Source organism: Epinephelus lanceolatus, chromosome 11, assembly GCF_041903045.1.
Source record: "Epinephelus lanceolatus isolate andai-2023 chromosome 11, ASM4190304v1, whole genome shotgun sequence".
NCBI lineage: Eukaryota > Metazoa > Chordata > Actinopteri > Perciformes > Serranidae > Epinephelus > Epinephelus lanceolatus.
In genome coordinates this window covers 8,259,166-8,276,217 of record NC_135744.1, presented here as the reverse complement: position 1 = coordinate 8,276,217, position 17,052 = coordinate 8,259,166, and the positions used below count along the sequence as shown (strand labels likewise).

Sequence of the window (17,052 nt, the reverse complement as noted above, 5' to 3'; positions counted from 1 at the left end):
ATTACATTTCGCCACCCCATTCCATCCCTGTGTGCACTGCAGTACACAGGGAGCTAGCATAGCATCAGCTAACTAAGCTAAATCACCAACTTACCACAGCTCAAAACAAAAATACAATTGCTTGAAGCTTCACCGTATTATTGGAGCATCAAAAAAAGATGAAGCCAGCTCAGCTTTAGTTTTTGTCACACCTGTCTGCAGTAACAAGTGTTGGGCTCCAGTTTGTAGCCTCATGTCACAGGCTTCCATTGAAAATTACTTGCAGCCTGTTGCCTTGTCACTTGTAGTGTGAAGACAGCAACTGGTACCCTTGTTGGAACAAAACATATCAAAACAAAATAACAGTGTGGTAATTAATCATTTTATTGGTGGTTAAAGTTAATTTAGACACTATGCCAAAGTGACGAGTTTGTATCACAGTCTTTGGTCCTCAGTAGCTTGAGTTGTGTTACAGTTGTAACAGGAATTGATCGAAAACAGAAGAGCTGTCTGAATTGTTGTAACTTCATTTGAATGTTAAACAGCATTATTACTTTATGGAAAAAGATATTCCTCTGTCAGTGTGCTGCTGAGTTGAAGCATGGCTGTACTATTGGATCAGCAGTATGTTGACTTTAAAACAGTACAGTATTTTATGCACATGCAAAATTTAGTCTTTAATTTTGTCTTAAAATCTAATATTCACTTGTTCGTTCGGCTAATTTTGTCCTACTAGTGTCTAATGCACAAGATGTTCCCTGCACTTCAGCAGTGCTGCAGAGAGGCACTGCGTCATCTGGGGTGAATGTTTGTGGACAATATTATGCCTCCTAATGGCCACTTGGGGGCAGATAAAGTGGGGTAGCCATGAATTTTTAAGTGGGGGCACCCCGTGGCTCAGCATTGTGGCGCCAACCATAATCGCAACATCCCCTGTTCAAATCCTGCTAAGGGCCTTAATGCATCTCTTTCCCTTGTTTCCTGTCACCACTATACAAGGTCCCCAGCATCAAATGCCCAAAACATGACTAAAAAAAGATCAATTATTGAGTGAATACATGTGAATATTTTACATCTATAATCTTTTGTATAATGTTCATTTGATATTCTACCTGTTCAGTCTGGCTGATTTATCTTATCAGCAGATCTTGCCAGTGTTTCGAGAGTGAGGTCAGTGTCCCTATTTCACTCCCAGCATGCCTCAGGGCGCAGTTTTCTATCTCATATACATTCTTTATTTGTGTTAACTTGAATCAGGAAGTCAGAAAGGCTTGCTACCATAAACGGAAGAAGAGATAAAGTAAGCTTGCATGAACTAAGGGTTTGTAGTATGTCTTAGTGTGCGAGGGATTTATTTTTGGTTGCCACAGGCACATATAGGCTTACGCTATCCAAGCTTCTAATTAAAGACTTACTGAAGCAGCAGACAGACCGACTAGCCAATGATGACTCCAACTATCTGTCAGTGCCAATTCTTGCGTAACTCTTACAACTGCATCCTGTTGGTGTTTTGCATTTAAATTAAATGTGACATACATTTTTATTAACTGTCAACATTTCCAAATCCATTTAAATGAGTGTTAGATCTATTTAACATATGTACATGCAATGCCTTTAATATATTAGAAGATATTTTAATATCATACAGTTTATATTTTGCATTTGTGTATTTAATGTTGGCATTTTTTTACTTACTGTCCCAGCTCACTTAAGTGTCAAACCTCTCATTCAGTGCTCCAGTCTTTACAAACTATCCTGAAATAGGCCTTTTCACAGTGCATTCAGGCTATGAAACTCTCATTACCTGAAAGACTGTTCTGCTGGTCTATCTGATCTCTTGGATTTTCTTGGTTAGTGTGTGTTATAGTTTAAGTGTGGTGGTGTATAGATACTTATGCACCTGTTTGTTGTTCCCAGCAGAGGGAGCAGAGCAGCTCAGAACCCAGCGGGACGGAGAGGGGAGAGAGCAGTGCCAAGACCTCTGAGGTGAGTTATCTCTGGAAGCACTACTTTCTTTCCATGTGTACAAGATTTGTGTATCTTTCAGTAGCTTGGTGGATTATTGTCATAGTGTGGGATTAAGCGTTACATCAAGTCATCCATTTCTTTTTTAGTGATCATCATCCATTTTGGTCCATTTTATTCTGGGATGTACAATTTTTAAATTCACCTCATCATGATTCATGGCATGGTAGAACACTGCAGGGTAACGCAGCCCAACACATCTACATATTCCCAACAACGAGTTCACAAATGTAAATGAGATTATGTTCAAGCAAGGAAGAGAGATGTGGTTTGAGGGCTTGGGCTCAGAGTAAAGATAGCTGTGCCAATAATATCACGGCTCTGTGGACATCACTGATATGACATAAGCTAAACTTCTTCTGTCTGTTCAAATGGTTGAGAGCAGGGAATGACCAGTCTCAGTAAAGATGACAGTTTAATCTTTGCTCCTATTTGCTTGGGAGTAGTAGAGGATATGAAGTTATTAGGAACTGCAGAGCTTCTTTATTTGATTTGTAAATTAAATTTTTTTTTTTGCTGATTAGGTTTGCTGACATTGGGAATCTTATGTGAATTGAGTGCGAAGTGATATCAGCCAGAATCAGTTTTCAGAGTGCAGTGTCTCCTTGTGCTTCTTCTAGATGTGCAATTTCTGTCTTTGTCTCTCTGGTTGTAAAACAATGAGGCAGAGGTGCCTTCTATACTGAAGTGTTACACAAAAAAACACACTATGGGACCTATTTAAACGATCTATAGTGCATGGTCTAAAATGCATGGCTTAAATGGATTAAGGGCTTATCCAACTATTTGTGCTAGTAAAACAGCTCATAAACTGGGCACAAGTTAAGGCAGGAGGAGCAAAGGGGTTGTATTTATCCCCTTAGTTAATTAATCACTAATAACTAATTAAAGGACTAAATAATCATAATGTGTGTTTTGGGCGTAACATGAATTCAACTAATTAGAGTGTCATCTTGTATTCCCTTTAAAAGCCAGGCGCGCCTGCACCTTGTGTATTGCTGTTTATATGGTGGATTCAGCAAATTGTTGATGCGAGTGGTTTTATGCTGAGAGTAATGCAGTAAGTGCAGTAATGTCACTGCAGCAAATATTTTTGGACATTTAAGCAGCAAAACAATTGGGGGAATTTCCTCAATTTTGGGACAAATGTCAACGTGAACTCCTGGATGAACTGATTACAATTTGGTTGTCAGAGGTCAAGGTCACTGTGACCTCACAAAACATGTTTTTGGCCATAACTCATGAGTTTCAAACAAATGTATGATAGAATGAAATGATGACCTTTGCTGTGACATCATAATGTTCTGCAAAAACACTTTTCTGGCCATTATTTAATGCCATAACTCTAAGGAGTAGAAGGGGAGACAGTTGGTCAGATACTGAATTGCTGACTCTGATCATGGCAGTCCACCTTGAAACTGTACAGATTGTATAGATCTTCTTTGCTGCTGGGTTGAAAATGTGTGTCAAGCATCCATGTTTTAGAATATGAAGCTTCTTTGCAGCAACATCCATATTTGAAGCATCGTCTACTGTCATGCCTACATATGAGTCTGTACGGACGTGGATGTAAACTGTATCTGCAACTTGACTGGTTCACGGAGGCATACAGCTGCAAGGTGGCAATTCTAGTTTATTTCAGAAAGTGCATAAATATAAAACCTTCACCTTATATCCATAGTGGGGCCATGATTATTTTTTAAAATGCAATGAATCGCTGAATTTCAGTAGTATATCGCGATTAATCACAATTTTTAGTCATGTTTAGAATTCCTTTATTGTGCATTTCAAAACAGTCCATATTAAGACGGTAACGCATTTCTTACTAGTCTCTCGATTGAGAATCAAGTGAATGTAAAGAAATTTACTTAATGGTCCTGACTATTAGATTTATTTTTTTAATCAGTGCTACAGAGCTACAACAGTGTGGTCTTGAAACCATGAGTTAGAAGTAGGAAACAACTTTATGACAAAGAGCTGATTCTGAGAAATAAAGTCCATACCCGGGGATGCGTTATGTATAGAGGAATAAGAAATCAAAAACAGTACATTAGAGGAGATGCAAAATCAGAGCACTGTAAATGCACTGTGTAATAAATATTAATGTAAGACAAACAATGCACACTGTATTTAGAAACATGCTTTATTGCAAAATACATGGAGCGTAGTTTTGACTGACGGCACGGAGGCCCGCGCAAAAACACAAATATAAACAGTAGAAATGTGGGAAAAATGCAAAAACAGCATCATGGCTGTCTGCACATGACCAAGATGAAAGCCTATGTGCAAGTTCAGAGAAGTAGGTCAAAGCAGTGAGGAGGAAAACGTATGATGACGGACGGACAAACGGCCGGACGGACAGAGGTTTCTCCATTTAATAGTAGGATATACATGTGTGGTGATGTGTCTGTGTCACTCTGCAGTTACACCTCCAAAACACTAGTTGGCATTGGGGTTTCTGTGAAGCGATGTAAAGTTTGACTGATTCAAAACACACCTAAAACACATATAAACATGGCTTAAAGGGATATTGCACCCAAAAATGAAAATTCACTACTCACCCGTATGCCGATGGAGGCTCAGGTGAAGTTTTAGAGTCCTCACATCACTTGCAGAGATCCCAGGGGAGAGGGGGTAGCAGCACAACTCCACCTAATGGATGCTTACGGCTCCCCAGATTCAAACGTCCAAAAACACGTGTGCGCGCTTGTGGGCGAGACCAGCGAAAGCACATGAACACACATGAATGTGGTGCCCATGTCTCATGGTCTCGCGCACAAGCGCACACACGTGAGCGTAGTGCCCAGAGAGGCAGTTAGAGCTGCAGGCTACAATGAGGCTAAAAACGGAGTTCAAATGACGTTTTTCCAAACAACTTTTTATGTTGGGGCTTCAGGACACTTGGATCACTAAAATTATATCTGTGGAAAAGATGACAATTTGTTACATTTGTTATCATAAAATAGATAGACAATATAGTATTTAACAAAAAAAAGCTGTGCAGACTTTGCATGCTACCTGAAATAATTGCAGTTTCAACAGTGATTAATCAGCACAAAGCCCTTATTTTACATTTAATTCCACTCCAGTGAAATTTGAGAACAGATCTGATGGTTTTTAGTCGCTATGCCACAAAGTGATTCAGGAGATTGTGTTAGGGTCAGTTACAGGCTAGCTTCAAGGTCATGGCAGGCTTTTGAGTAAATCTGTCCAGTAGGTTCTTAGCAATATTAGCACTGGTTTGCACATACACAAACAAATCCAAATTTGTCACACCTAGTCTGTATATACAGGCGGAAAGGCCTAACAAAGGAGGTTAAAGCATTCCCTCTCTCTAATGCAATAAGTCGAAGCTCTCTGAGCCGCATCACCTGAAAAGATTAGCCCTGTTGCTCTGGCAGAGGGAGTCTGAGCTGGTGAATGTGTTCAGTAGGAGCGACGGGAAACTGGGAGTGTAGGAGTGCTGCTTCGTCTCCAAATGAAAGCAGTAATCAAGGTCAAATTCACACCTCTTCACCAGGATGGCTTCAGCAAACAGGTACCAGAGCAGTTTAATGGGGGATAATTTGCTGCCGTTCAGAGGCTTGTAGTCTCTAGAAGGGGAAGGTTTGACCATTGGAGTGGTTACATTTACCTGGGAGACAAGATCTTATTGGTTAATATGGAAATTAATTGATTTTTAATGTACAGTACCTATAGACTGAGCTCCAGCTTTTCAAAGCCCATGCATTGCTGTTATTTCTCCTGTATGTACTTCAGCACTGTAATATAGTCTCACATTGTAGTATTCTCTACTTGCAGGATGGATACATGCATCCTTCGTGTAAAGAATATAAAAATCTGTCTATCTTAAAAGAAAGCAGCATTTGTTGTATTTTTTAAAACAATGACCGACTGATTTGCTGAAGGACAGAGGTTAGTTCCTATGAACTGTGATCAATGCATCTGTGCATTGAGACATTTAATTAATGACAGGAAAATACAAATTTTGCATGAAGGTTGTATTTTACAAGTATATTACTACTATACGTGAAATTAGTGAAACTTTATTTAATCCTCTCTTTTATGAGATGCTTTTATTTCATTAAAATCCTTAGGTTTGTTTATCAAGGTGTATTTTTTCACTCAGAATGGAAGACACAAATTTGCAAATTAACCTGTTCAGCTAAATATAAAAGTTTTGATGTTAAATTAAAGGCTTCTAAAAGACAAGGGATTTTAAATTCTTCCGCATAATCTTCCCTGGGCTACTGTATCTTACTCTTACCATGTGTCTTTGAGTGTTGGTCAAGATTGAGCTGCATTTGTTGTTTTGGAAAATGCTGCTGTTATGTCTCATGAAATAATTGTAAGATGAAAGTGTGCAGTTTCTAAGTGTTGTTGACTCAGAGGTGGTTCTGTCACTGATAACAACACACATGTGGGAACAAGCAGTTGAAACTGTAGTTTTACAGCCCTGGTGGGAGAGAGGTGTTGCTGGTGGTGGTGGCAAAGCTTGCTGCCGGGGTTTCCCCACAGAGACATTGTTTTGATTGAATTGTTATTTCAGGTGTTGTGCTTTTGGCAGAAAACTGTTTTCTATTGTAGTTTTCTAATTGCAGCAAGCTTGCATGACCATGTGTCCAACTTGTTCTGAGCTGAATATTAGCTTTGCTCTCAGTTCATTGGCAACAACAACAAACAAAAGTAGCTGTTAAGTAAGTAGTTACATGTTTTTCGTTACATTCTATCATTACTGCTATCATCAGCAATCGATTACAGTCTTTGGGTGTGTTTGAGTCACATTTGGTGCATCAACATTATGATAAGAGGGCTATAATGATGCAGTAATGTTAATATTGTCCTTTTATTAAAATCAAACATCTGCTCAACAACATCTGTTGTCTAGCATTGATGTGATGGAAATCATATTGCAGGTAGAATTATGCAGTGTTGCTATTTTGTTTCTTGTTTATTGGCTGTTGTTGGCAACAACTTTAAAATGCCAAACTTATCAAACCGCACAGACACACACAGTGAAAAGCCTGTCACAATGTGAGTGGAAGGCAGTGCTGCCGCTGCTCTGCAGATGAAATTAAAACCTGTGTGTTATTATTAAGTTCCAGCAGTCTGCCACAGCAGCTAATAGCCAGCGAGACAGAGAGCATGGGAATCTAATTCATTCCGCTGAGCTGACGCTCTCGTCCTTCACTCTCTTCCCTCGCTCTCTCCCTCATCCCATAACGCTGCTTAGCCGCTCAGCCTGGAGACAGGAGAGCGAGAGGAGGAGAGGAGGAGAGGATGAACTGAAAACAAAGAGATGGTGGAATGAGAGGGAGAGAAGCTAAGGAATGATTTTGGGTTGTTGGAGGAGGCCAGTCCAGCTGCTAAGCGTTTTTAGTGTGTGTGTGTGTTTGTGTGTGCGAATGTTTTGGCTGATGACGCACGCTCGGCTCTGAGATGGCGTTAGGAATCCTGATCGCCTTCAGCACTGTGGAGGAGGCATCCCAATCCTCACAAGGGGCCCACATGCAGTAACGTCTGTCCGCCGTGGCTTCTCTCCCTCGCCAGCGTGTGTGCCTGTGTGTGCGTGAGTGTGTGTGTGTGTGTGTTCTCTTCCTCATCTCCTCCCCCTCTCCCTCTTCTTCTTCTTCTTCTTCTTCTTCTTCTTCTTCTCCAGCAACACCTACGTGTTTTTTTTTTTTTAATTTTTCCTCCTCACTTCCTCACGCTGGTATCTTTTTCGCCATCTTCCTGCTTTTTTTTTTAACCTCCAGTGGTGATATTAGTGGTGATGAATTTGGGCATAGGTTGAGAGCTCCTTTTTTGTCTGGCCAGCATGGATTGTCTTTGCATTGTCACCACTAAGGTAAGAGACACAGCATGAATGAATGATTCACTGGACCAGAGAGGGGGTGAAAGGGAGACATGGACTGAGACAGAAAGAGTGAGCATTGTGGGAGAATGAGGAATGCTTTGAAGCAGGAGGAAAGAAGCTCTGTCAACACGTTGGTTGTTTCTGAATGTTTGCACGTGCATGCATGTATCTGTCTCCTCTCACGCTCCTGATTGTCTTCATCACCTTGTCGCTTTGAGCTTTAAAGTGAAGAGCTGAATAATTGATTGTTGTACTGTTGCCATAGGATGCTTTCAGAGCATATTTACAGTGGTTTATTATCTCTTGAAAGAGCAAGTTCTGATGTTATTAGCATTTTTTCCCCTCTAACTACTGTATGCATTGGTCAGCAAACTACAGAGGCCGGCTGCCTGTCTGTTGAGAAAAAGCAGCAGAAGTTAGGTTGAACTCCTGTCAGCCAGCTCACGGTTCTGCTGCAGTACTCTGCTCACACAGCACACAAGCACTTCTGATAGTGCACTTGGCAGAGGTTACAAGCAAATATCATTACATTATCATTATTACAATGCACAAATCCTTATGCAGGCTGCAGAATTTTATTTGAGAAAAAAATGCAAGTTTTGAACTCTTATTGCTTAGATTATACTGTGCGCTCTTCCCTGTGCAAATGACCATTACATCACTGGAGAGGGGAATCCTCCTTTCACAGCAATGTGTTACTCATGGTAACAAGTATGTGCACTGTCTTTCTCCTCATAACTAATATGAAAAATGAACATTTGATTTTTCTAGATGAGAATATGATGTTTAAATGATGTTTTACACAATAATGGTTCCTTTTATGCAGATAATACCGATGTTGTATTGCCGTGTGTATGGTAGTTAGTTTAGCCTCTATGTATGCTATACGCTTTGTGCTAGTTGTTGAGTACCTCATGTAGGTTTTTTCATGTGACATGTACAGTACAGGCCAAAAGTTTGGACACACCTTCTCATTCAATGCGTTTTCTTTATTTTCATGACTATTTACACTGTAGATTCTCACTGAAGGCATCAAAACTATGAATGAACACATGTGGAGTTATGTACTTAACAAAAAAAGGTGAAATAACTGAAAACATGTTTTATATTCTAGTTTCTTCAAAATAGCCACCCTTTGCTCTGATTACTGCTTTGCACACTCTTGGCATTCTCTCCATGAGCTTCAAGAGGTAGTCACCTGAAATGGTTTTCCAACAGTCTTGAAGGAGTTCCCAGAGGTGTTTAGCACTTGTTGGCCCCTTTGCCTTCACTCTGCGGTCCAGCTCACCCCAAACCATCTCGATTGGGTTCAGGTCCGGTGACTGTGGAGGCCAGGTCATCTGCCGCAGCACTCCATCACTCTCCTTCTTGGTCAAATAGCCCTTACACAGCCTGGAGGTGTGTTTGGGGTCATTGTCCTGTTGAAAAATAAATGATCGTCCAACTAAACGCAAACCAGATGGGATGGCATGTCGCTGCAGGATGCTGTGGTAGCCATGCTGGTTCAGTGTGCCTTCAATTTTGAATAAATCCCCAACAGTGTCACCAGCAAAACACCCCCACACCATCACACCTCCTCCTCCATGCTTCACAGTGGGAACCAGGCATGTGGAATCCATCCGTTCACCTTTTCTGCGTCTCACAAAGACACGGCAGTTGGAACCAAAGATCTCAAATTTGGACTCATCAGACCAAAGCACAGATTTCCACTGGTCTGATGTCCATTCCTTGTGTTTCTTGGCCCAAACAAATCTCTTCTGCTTGTTGCCTCTCCTTAGCAGTGGTTTCCTAGCAGCTATTTGACCATGAAGGCCTGATTCGCACAGTCTCCTCTTAACAGTTGTTCTAGAGATGGGTCTGCTGCTAGAACTCTGTGTGGCATTCATCTGGTCTTTGATCTGAGCTGCTGTTAACTTGCGATTTCTGAGGCTGGTGACTCGGATGAACTTATCCTCAGAAGCAGAGGTGACTCTTGGTCTTCCTTTCCTGGGTCGGTCCTCATGTGTGCCAGTTTCGTTGTAGTGCTTGATGGTTTTTGCGACTCCACTTGGGGACACATTTAAAGTTTTTGCAATTTTCCGGACTGACTGACCTTCATTTCTTAAAGTAATGATGGCCACTCATTTTTCTTTAGTTAGCTGATTGGTTCTTGCCATAATATGAATTTTAACAGTTGTCCAATAGGGCTTTCGGCTGTGTATTAACCTGACTTCTGCACAACACAACTGATGGTCCCAACTCCATTGATAAAGCAAGAAATTCCACTAATTAACCCTGATAAGGCACACCTGTGAAGTGGAAACCATTTCAGGTGACTACCTCTTGAAGCTCATGGAGAGAATGCCAAGAGTGTGCAAAGCAGTAATCAGAGCAAAGGGTGGCTATTTTGAAGAAACTAGAATATAAAACATGTTTTCAGTTATTTCACCTTTTTTTGTTAAGTACATAACTCCACATGTGTTCATTCATAGTTTTGATGCCTTCAGTGAGAATCTACAATGTAAATAGTCATGAAAATAAAGAAAACGCATTGAATGAGAAGGTGTGTCCAAACTTTTGGCCTGTACTGTATGTCGTCCAGATATGAGGCATTCTTTGTTGTGTTGAAGTATGGTGTAGGAAGCACAGTAGTGTGTTCTAAGTTTTCTAAACAGTGCCATCATCAAGTCAATCAAATCAATTCATTTGTTTAACGACTTTCCCATCAGCCTCAGCTGCACTTCTTTGTGGTGTTAATTAGCAAAATGTTAGCATGCTAATTCACTAAACTAAGATTATGAACTTGTTAACATTAACCCTGCTTTCTGTCTGCATTAGCCTGCTGACACTAACATTTAACTCAAAGCTTCACAGAGCTACTAACATGATTTTAGACCCTTAGTGTTGTTCCTAACGCAATGGTCACAATTTTAAGTTCCTCAAATACTTTTAACCAAACCACACTTTCTGCATGCAGGTATCGACCGTGAAGAGGCAACTCCTTTGTAGCAGCTTGTGTACTATTTACATCACACAGGGTGCACTGACCTCTTGCATGAACCATTCTAAGTGAAACCGACAAAGCTCTCACCGTCATTTAAGCAGAAAATCTCCATTGAGTGGTTTGCAGCCTAAGTATAGGCATAGGCTGCATCGAGTAAGAGAGTTAGCCCACCATCCTGGCTTGAAATGCTAAAGATGTACACATACATCTCTCTCTCACACACATGTTGTAGAACACACATGTAGCAGGAGCAGAGGCCCCTTCGGTCATTTAGGATGTTGATATCCTGAAAGCCATGGTGAAATATTCACGCCAGCTTCTGCATGAAAGCCATTACCAAGTCAGCCTCAGTGTGCTGCCCTTCACTCAGAGAACCTCACACAGAGTGGTTTCCTTCTGTCAGATGAGTGTAGTAACATTAGACGCAGTGTTGATGGAGATCGTGATTTTCTCTTTCAAAAATAGGATCTGTGAGGTACAAATAAACATTTGTACTGTACACTCAGTGCAGTGTAACGGGATGTGTGCATTGAAACAATCTGGCTCACTGTTGTGTCATCACATGGCAGAGCTTACGTCTGCATGTGTGCTTATGTGTGGCAGGGCTGCACAATTATGGCCAAAATGGTAATTACAATTATTTTGATCAATCTTGACATCACATAACTCATTAGGATTGTTCATTGTTTATAGTGACAACATATTTTTTATTGTACTTTGACTTTTAGGCCTAAATAAACAGAGCATTGCTTTTACTTCAAATTGTGCTACATTCCCGCTAATGTACAAATCTCTGCATCCAAATAAGACTGGTATTATTTGCAGTGCATATCCTAGAGGCAAAATCTAAAAATAAACTGTACCAAAACTTTTTACCTTAAATTAAATAGACAGAGCACTGCTTGCACTTTCACCTTGTGCTACATTTCTGCTAACTAACAATTTGCATCAAAATAAGACTTGAAAAAAGGTTCTTCTTCCCCTGAATTAATTCTTCTATGGATATGTATCTGCTGCTGCATATATATGTATAATTTTTTACAGTGATCGTGGTACCATGACGCGCTGCATCATCTTTGTTGTGAATATCTGAGTTAATGTTGGACAAGGACGGGGATTAACAGTAAAGTTAGCAGCATTATTCTTCCTGGCTGTTATGTATTCATCATACTGCAGATTGTGGTGTTTTTTTTCAAGTAGTTTAACTGGTTAGTTTTGTTGCTTTGTGGCGTGGATACAAATCTCATGTACTTTTTGCATATGATTTGTCCTCTCCTATGTCCGAACAACTGATGATGATGGTTGATTTTTCTTACAGTTTTTGCCACAGTTCAGGAACGTTTTTTGCAGGCTGCCACTGCAGGGTCTGCACGTTGTGGACAACTCTTCAACAGTGGAGGCTGGCTGTTAGTTTAGGAAACGCTTGATTTGACATGTAGTGAAGTTTTCTATTAGTGAAGCATGCATTTTAAACGGCAGATCATGTTCTTTCAATTGTGGAAACCCAAAGTCGTGATCATGATTAAGATTTGGTTAATTGTGCATCCCTAATGTGTGGGTTTGAGTCTGTAGCAGAGCTACAGTACTTGTTATACAATCCAATACATCAGCCAAACATTAATACCTTTGTAGAGCTGAAGCTGCTTTCACAATGCTGCATGGTAACTCGCTGCCTTCAGTCATTTCAGTGAGGGGAAGGCAGCAGAGGGGAAGCGGTTTAAAACATGGCAGTAGAGGTATGAAGTGGTTGCCACCCATGTTCATGTACACAGATTATGCTCCCCTGCACTGAGTCCACTCTGTTGAACTTCTGTGGTTGCCACCTGGCTTTGGCCGATCAAAAAGCTGATATCACAGAAGCAGAAATAAGACAAGACAGAAGAGCTGATAATGTTGGTGCCTGAATACCCGGAGATATAAGAACCTGAAGAAAAACAGGGCCTGGGAAAACATGCCACCAAATTTCAGATGACTGGTAAATTGTCCAAATATATAGAAATCTTTAGCAGTTTCAGTGATTTCTAGTGTCTTGCTACAGTATTGCAGCTACAAGCTATCTTGCACTTCCGTGTTCATCAAAGCACCTGTCTCATTGCAGCCATGCACTGTAGTGGCAGCTGCCCCTTGAACACTGCTTTGCTTTTTGGGGGAACGCTCTTGCAGGTAGGTGGTTGTCAAGCAGCTTTAGAGAAGTGTTATTTTAGTGATTTAGCCAATGAATCAAACAGATACATTTTGGATAGCCAGTTAATTGTTTAAGTCATTTATCAAGTTCCAAAAAAACTGGTACCACCGTAGTTAGAGCTTCTCAAATATGAGATTTGAAATTATATAATGTGTTGTAATTAGATATGAGAGATGGAGGTAATTAATCTGGACCTGGATTCTAAAAAGTGAAAGGAAAAACATGCTGCCTCTCCCTGTAATGAAAACTTTGCCTACTCAGACAGCTGCCAACATGAGGTGGCTTAAACGTGTACATACCAACAGATTAGAAGGCACCGCATTTCTTTGTGCGCCACAGTTGCTATTACATCTCCACAAACATTCACACTGAGTGACATGCTTCATGAGTAGCTCTGTGCTGACTAATTCTGACTGAAGGCTTTGTTGATAAACTGTTTAACTGCAGTAACTTGGTAGCTTTAATTGAAAGCAATCAGAAAAATGTCAATTTGTTTTCTCTAATTAGCACTCTTCAGTTTGTATTCTGCCATGTTGTTACCTGGAATGAAGAAAAGCATGTGTTTACCTCTCAGAAAACAAGTTAGATTCTCTCCAGACTGTGATTGCAGCATACTGCATACTGAACTGTGGAGTGGACCTGGAGGAGCATATGACAGTGTTGTTAAAATATTCCCTACTTTTTGGTCATAAAGGTGTCATAGGACAGGGCTGCTTTGTAAACCACCATCTTGAGAATTAGCCATATTAACCTCACAGCGTCAATATTAACTAAGTCATCATAACTTCTAGTTGATAAAATAATCAGCTCATCTGTATAGATCATGTCCAGTTATTCAGGTCTCTGTAAGTATCTTAACGAATTATACAGCAGTCATACTGAGCTCTTAAGAGGCGCCCCCTCTTAGTGCTCATGATGTGAGATCTCGAATGACACTGTGAATATTATATTCAACTCTACTATCTTAAGTACTCAGCTCTCCATAATGAATGTGCACAGCATAATGATATGCAGTTTTCATTCCATAGCCATGTTATGTAATGCTTCAGGGGCATGATGAGTACTGTGCCATAGTTCAGCATGAGAGGAAAGTAGAGAGGACAGGAAAAAGAAAAACACAGGAAGAAGGCAGTCCTAAATGTATGTGTTGATAACCTGCAATTGTTTATGTTTGTAGATGATCTCTCTCATCTTGATTTTGACACCCTTTTGGTGAGGTGATGCAGCAGATGCTTTTCTGTCTCGCTGCTGAAAACAAACATACCGTCGACAGGTTCAGTTAGGGCTGAGCGGTGAGTCGCTGTCTTATTGAGATTGCAACTTGAAAGAGTGCAATTTCCAAACTGCAAGAGGTGTGATTTTAAATACAACTTACATCAGAGGTTTAAGCCAGCAACTGTTGGTTTTACTGACTATAACGACAACAGTTGCTGGCAAATCAATTTAGCCGTGGTTATTTCCATCACATTCTGTGAGCTGGCCAAACAACAAATAAAAAAGCTGTTACTTCGTCTTCTGTATTCTGGTTTCTGAACTATTAATGCTCGCTAAAGATGGTTTTGTGGAAGATGAAATGCCAGTTTGTTAAAGAGTGGGCTGTGTCCGATCAGTTTCAGAGATAGCTGTAAATGACAGACATATGAAAGAAATACTGGCAGAATGACAGACTGGTGAACATTTGCAAAGCTAATTTTTCTTTTGCTATTTAATAATGTTTGATTCCAAGAGAGATTCAGTGTGCTTGGCATTAAAAATGTATATATGTATATGTGTACACTGCATTCATAAAGTATTCAGGCAACTTCACTTTTTCACATTTTGTTATGTTGCCGCCTACAAAGCAAACAGGATTTTCCAAATGTTTGCAAATTCATTTAAAAAGACAAACAAACTGAAATATCACATTGACAGAAGTATTCAGACCTTTTGCACCTTGATTGGAGTCCACATGTGGTAAATTAAATTGACTGGACATGATTTGGAAAGACACTTATCTGTCTGTATAAGGCCTCAGAGCTGACACTGCGTATCAGAGCAACGACCAGGGACTGGTGGTCTGGTCAGGGTTGAGGGAAAGCTGAACGGAGCAAAGTACAGAGACGTTCTCCATGAAAACCTGGTTCAGAGCACTCAAGACCTTAGACGGGTCCAAAGGTTCACCCACTAACAAGACAATGACCCCATGCACACAGCCAAGACAACACAGTCTGTATACACGTGTGTATAGAATCTCCCAGAAAAAGTTGAAGCACATCATATAATCATTTAACCCTCAGAGGTCTAAAAGCTCTGAATGTGCTGTATTTGGATCTGTGAAGCTAATATTAGCTCAAGCAGCTACAGTACAGAGCGCTCCACAGTGGCATTAATAAATACTGATTTAACTTAATTAGTATTCATCAGTCAGATATAAATAATTGTCAGATGTGAAAGCAGTTTGTCATTATCACCATAAATGGCTGCTGTAACTATGCAGCTGGTGTCAATATAAATACCACTTTTGAATGTCATAATTAAATTTTAATATTATTGAGCAATGATAAATATGTCACTAATGTAATATCTAATAAATGTGAGCTAAATTGGCCAGTTTCCCTGCAGGAAACTAGGCAAACCTAATCACTGACTTACTGAGAGAAAAACTGTGGGAGGTCTTTAACATCAATCAACACTTTTATTCTATCAGATTCTAGTAATGTAAAAAGATAAGATTGTGATAAAGAGGGATGCAGTCATATCCTATTTTAATACTGTGTGGAACAGCAGATATGGGCCTGTAGTTTCCCTCATTAAGAAATAGTTTCAGCTTAAATCACAATACAGATCTTTTCCTTAAATCACTAAACCCTGGGTAAATGACAGCTGAATGTTCATATGTGACCTCCTTTACACCTTGCATTGATATTTATTTTTGGGTAATCAGATTGCAGTCTGAGAGCGAACAACCACATGGAAGTGCATGTATAAATGCACCCAAAATGCACTGAGTAAAGATTGTGATCCGATCGACCACACCACCTCTAGGGGTGGCCAGGGACGCATTGTGACCACAATGAACACAAGTGTAAATGCAATTAAGTTTTCAATCACAACAACTACATGTGCGGATATATGTAATTGCACTGTTTAAAACCAACGAGGCATCAGCCATTAACCAGTTAGTGAGCTGAGCTCAACAAGAACAAGAAAGCAGGAAGAAAGCTGATGGATATATTTAGGTTTAACACCCACACATCTTCTTCATTAAAGGTCCCCATCACTATCCTCTTCCACTATTCATGATTAGGCTTCCGCATCCAGCTCGTCCTCTGGACGATGACAGCTAGGGACATCCCAATCAAGTTATTAAAATCAATCCAATGTATATGTTTGACAATGGAATAGCTCTGCACGCATTAAGAAAAAAAAATCTCTGCATCCATGCTGTTTCTTAATGTTTTATGTTTTTTATTTAGTATTACTTTTTACAAAATAACAGAGTTTAAACTTAATATTTATTCTTTGTGGCCTTGTCGCTGTCATAAGGGGATTTCTCTATCCCTTTAAGACAGTATCCTCTGTTATTTGTTGCTCCGGTGCAGCCTTTGTCAGCCTACCTGAATGAACTGTATTCCATCAAAAGTTTATTTTAGTAGTCTGTGCTTTTTTGCCTGGATTAAACTACATTGATATATTGCGCTTAATGTTTTTTTGGGGCTTTTGTCAGACTTGTAGTGCCATGGTGTGTGGTTGTTGTTGGCTCTGCACTCTGCACTGTATCTCTCCTCAGCAACATGCAGGAGACTCTCACACTGAGCTGAAATGAAGCACGTTTGTAACTTTGGTAAATAACAAATAAATAGTCTCATATTGTGTTTTGCTGTTGTTTATGGCGTGTGGTGTTTTGCCATGGGCGGAGCTTCAACCCTACATAAAAAAGCTCAATATAGCTGATCCCGATCAGCTAGAAAATGCCATGATTGACTCCAATACCGATCTTTGAGATTGGATTGGGACATCCCGAGTGATGCCACTGACCACAGT

The 17,052-nt window shown here is 40.2% G+C and overlaps 1 protein-coding gene across 12 annotated transcripts in view; it reads left to right on the top strand.

Moving 5' to 3' along the window:
• Window positions 1–17,052, top strand: part of dlg2 (discs, large homolog 2 (Drosophila)) — a 273,799-nt gene that overhangs the window by 53,089 nt on the left and 203,658 nt on the right. For 10 of the 12 annotated variants that reach the window (XM_078172182.1, XM_078172189.1, XM_033642560.2 and 7 more), the window contains exon 4: window positions 1,897–1,965. In XM_078172182.1, the coding sequence (XP_078028308.1) occupies window positions 1,897–1,965 (69 nt within the window). Of the gene's footprint in view, window positions 1–1,896; window positions 1,966–7,248; window positions 7,853–17,052 lie in introns of those variants that run through there. The other 2 variants (XM_078172184.1, XM_078172183.1) reach the window with 1 other exon arrangement.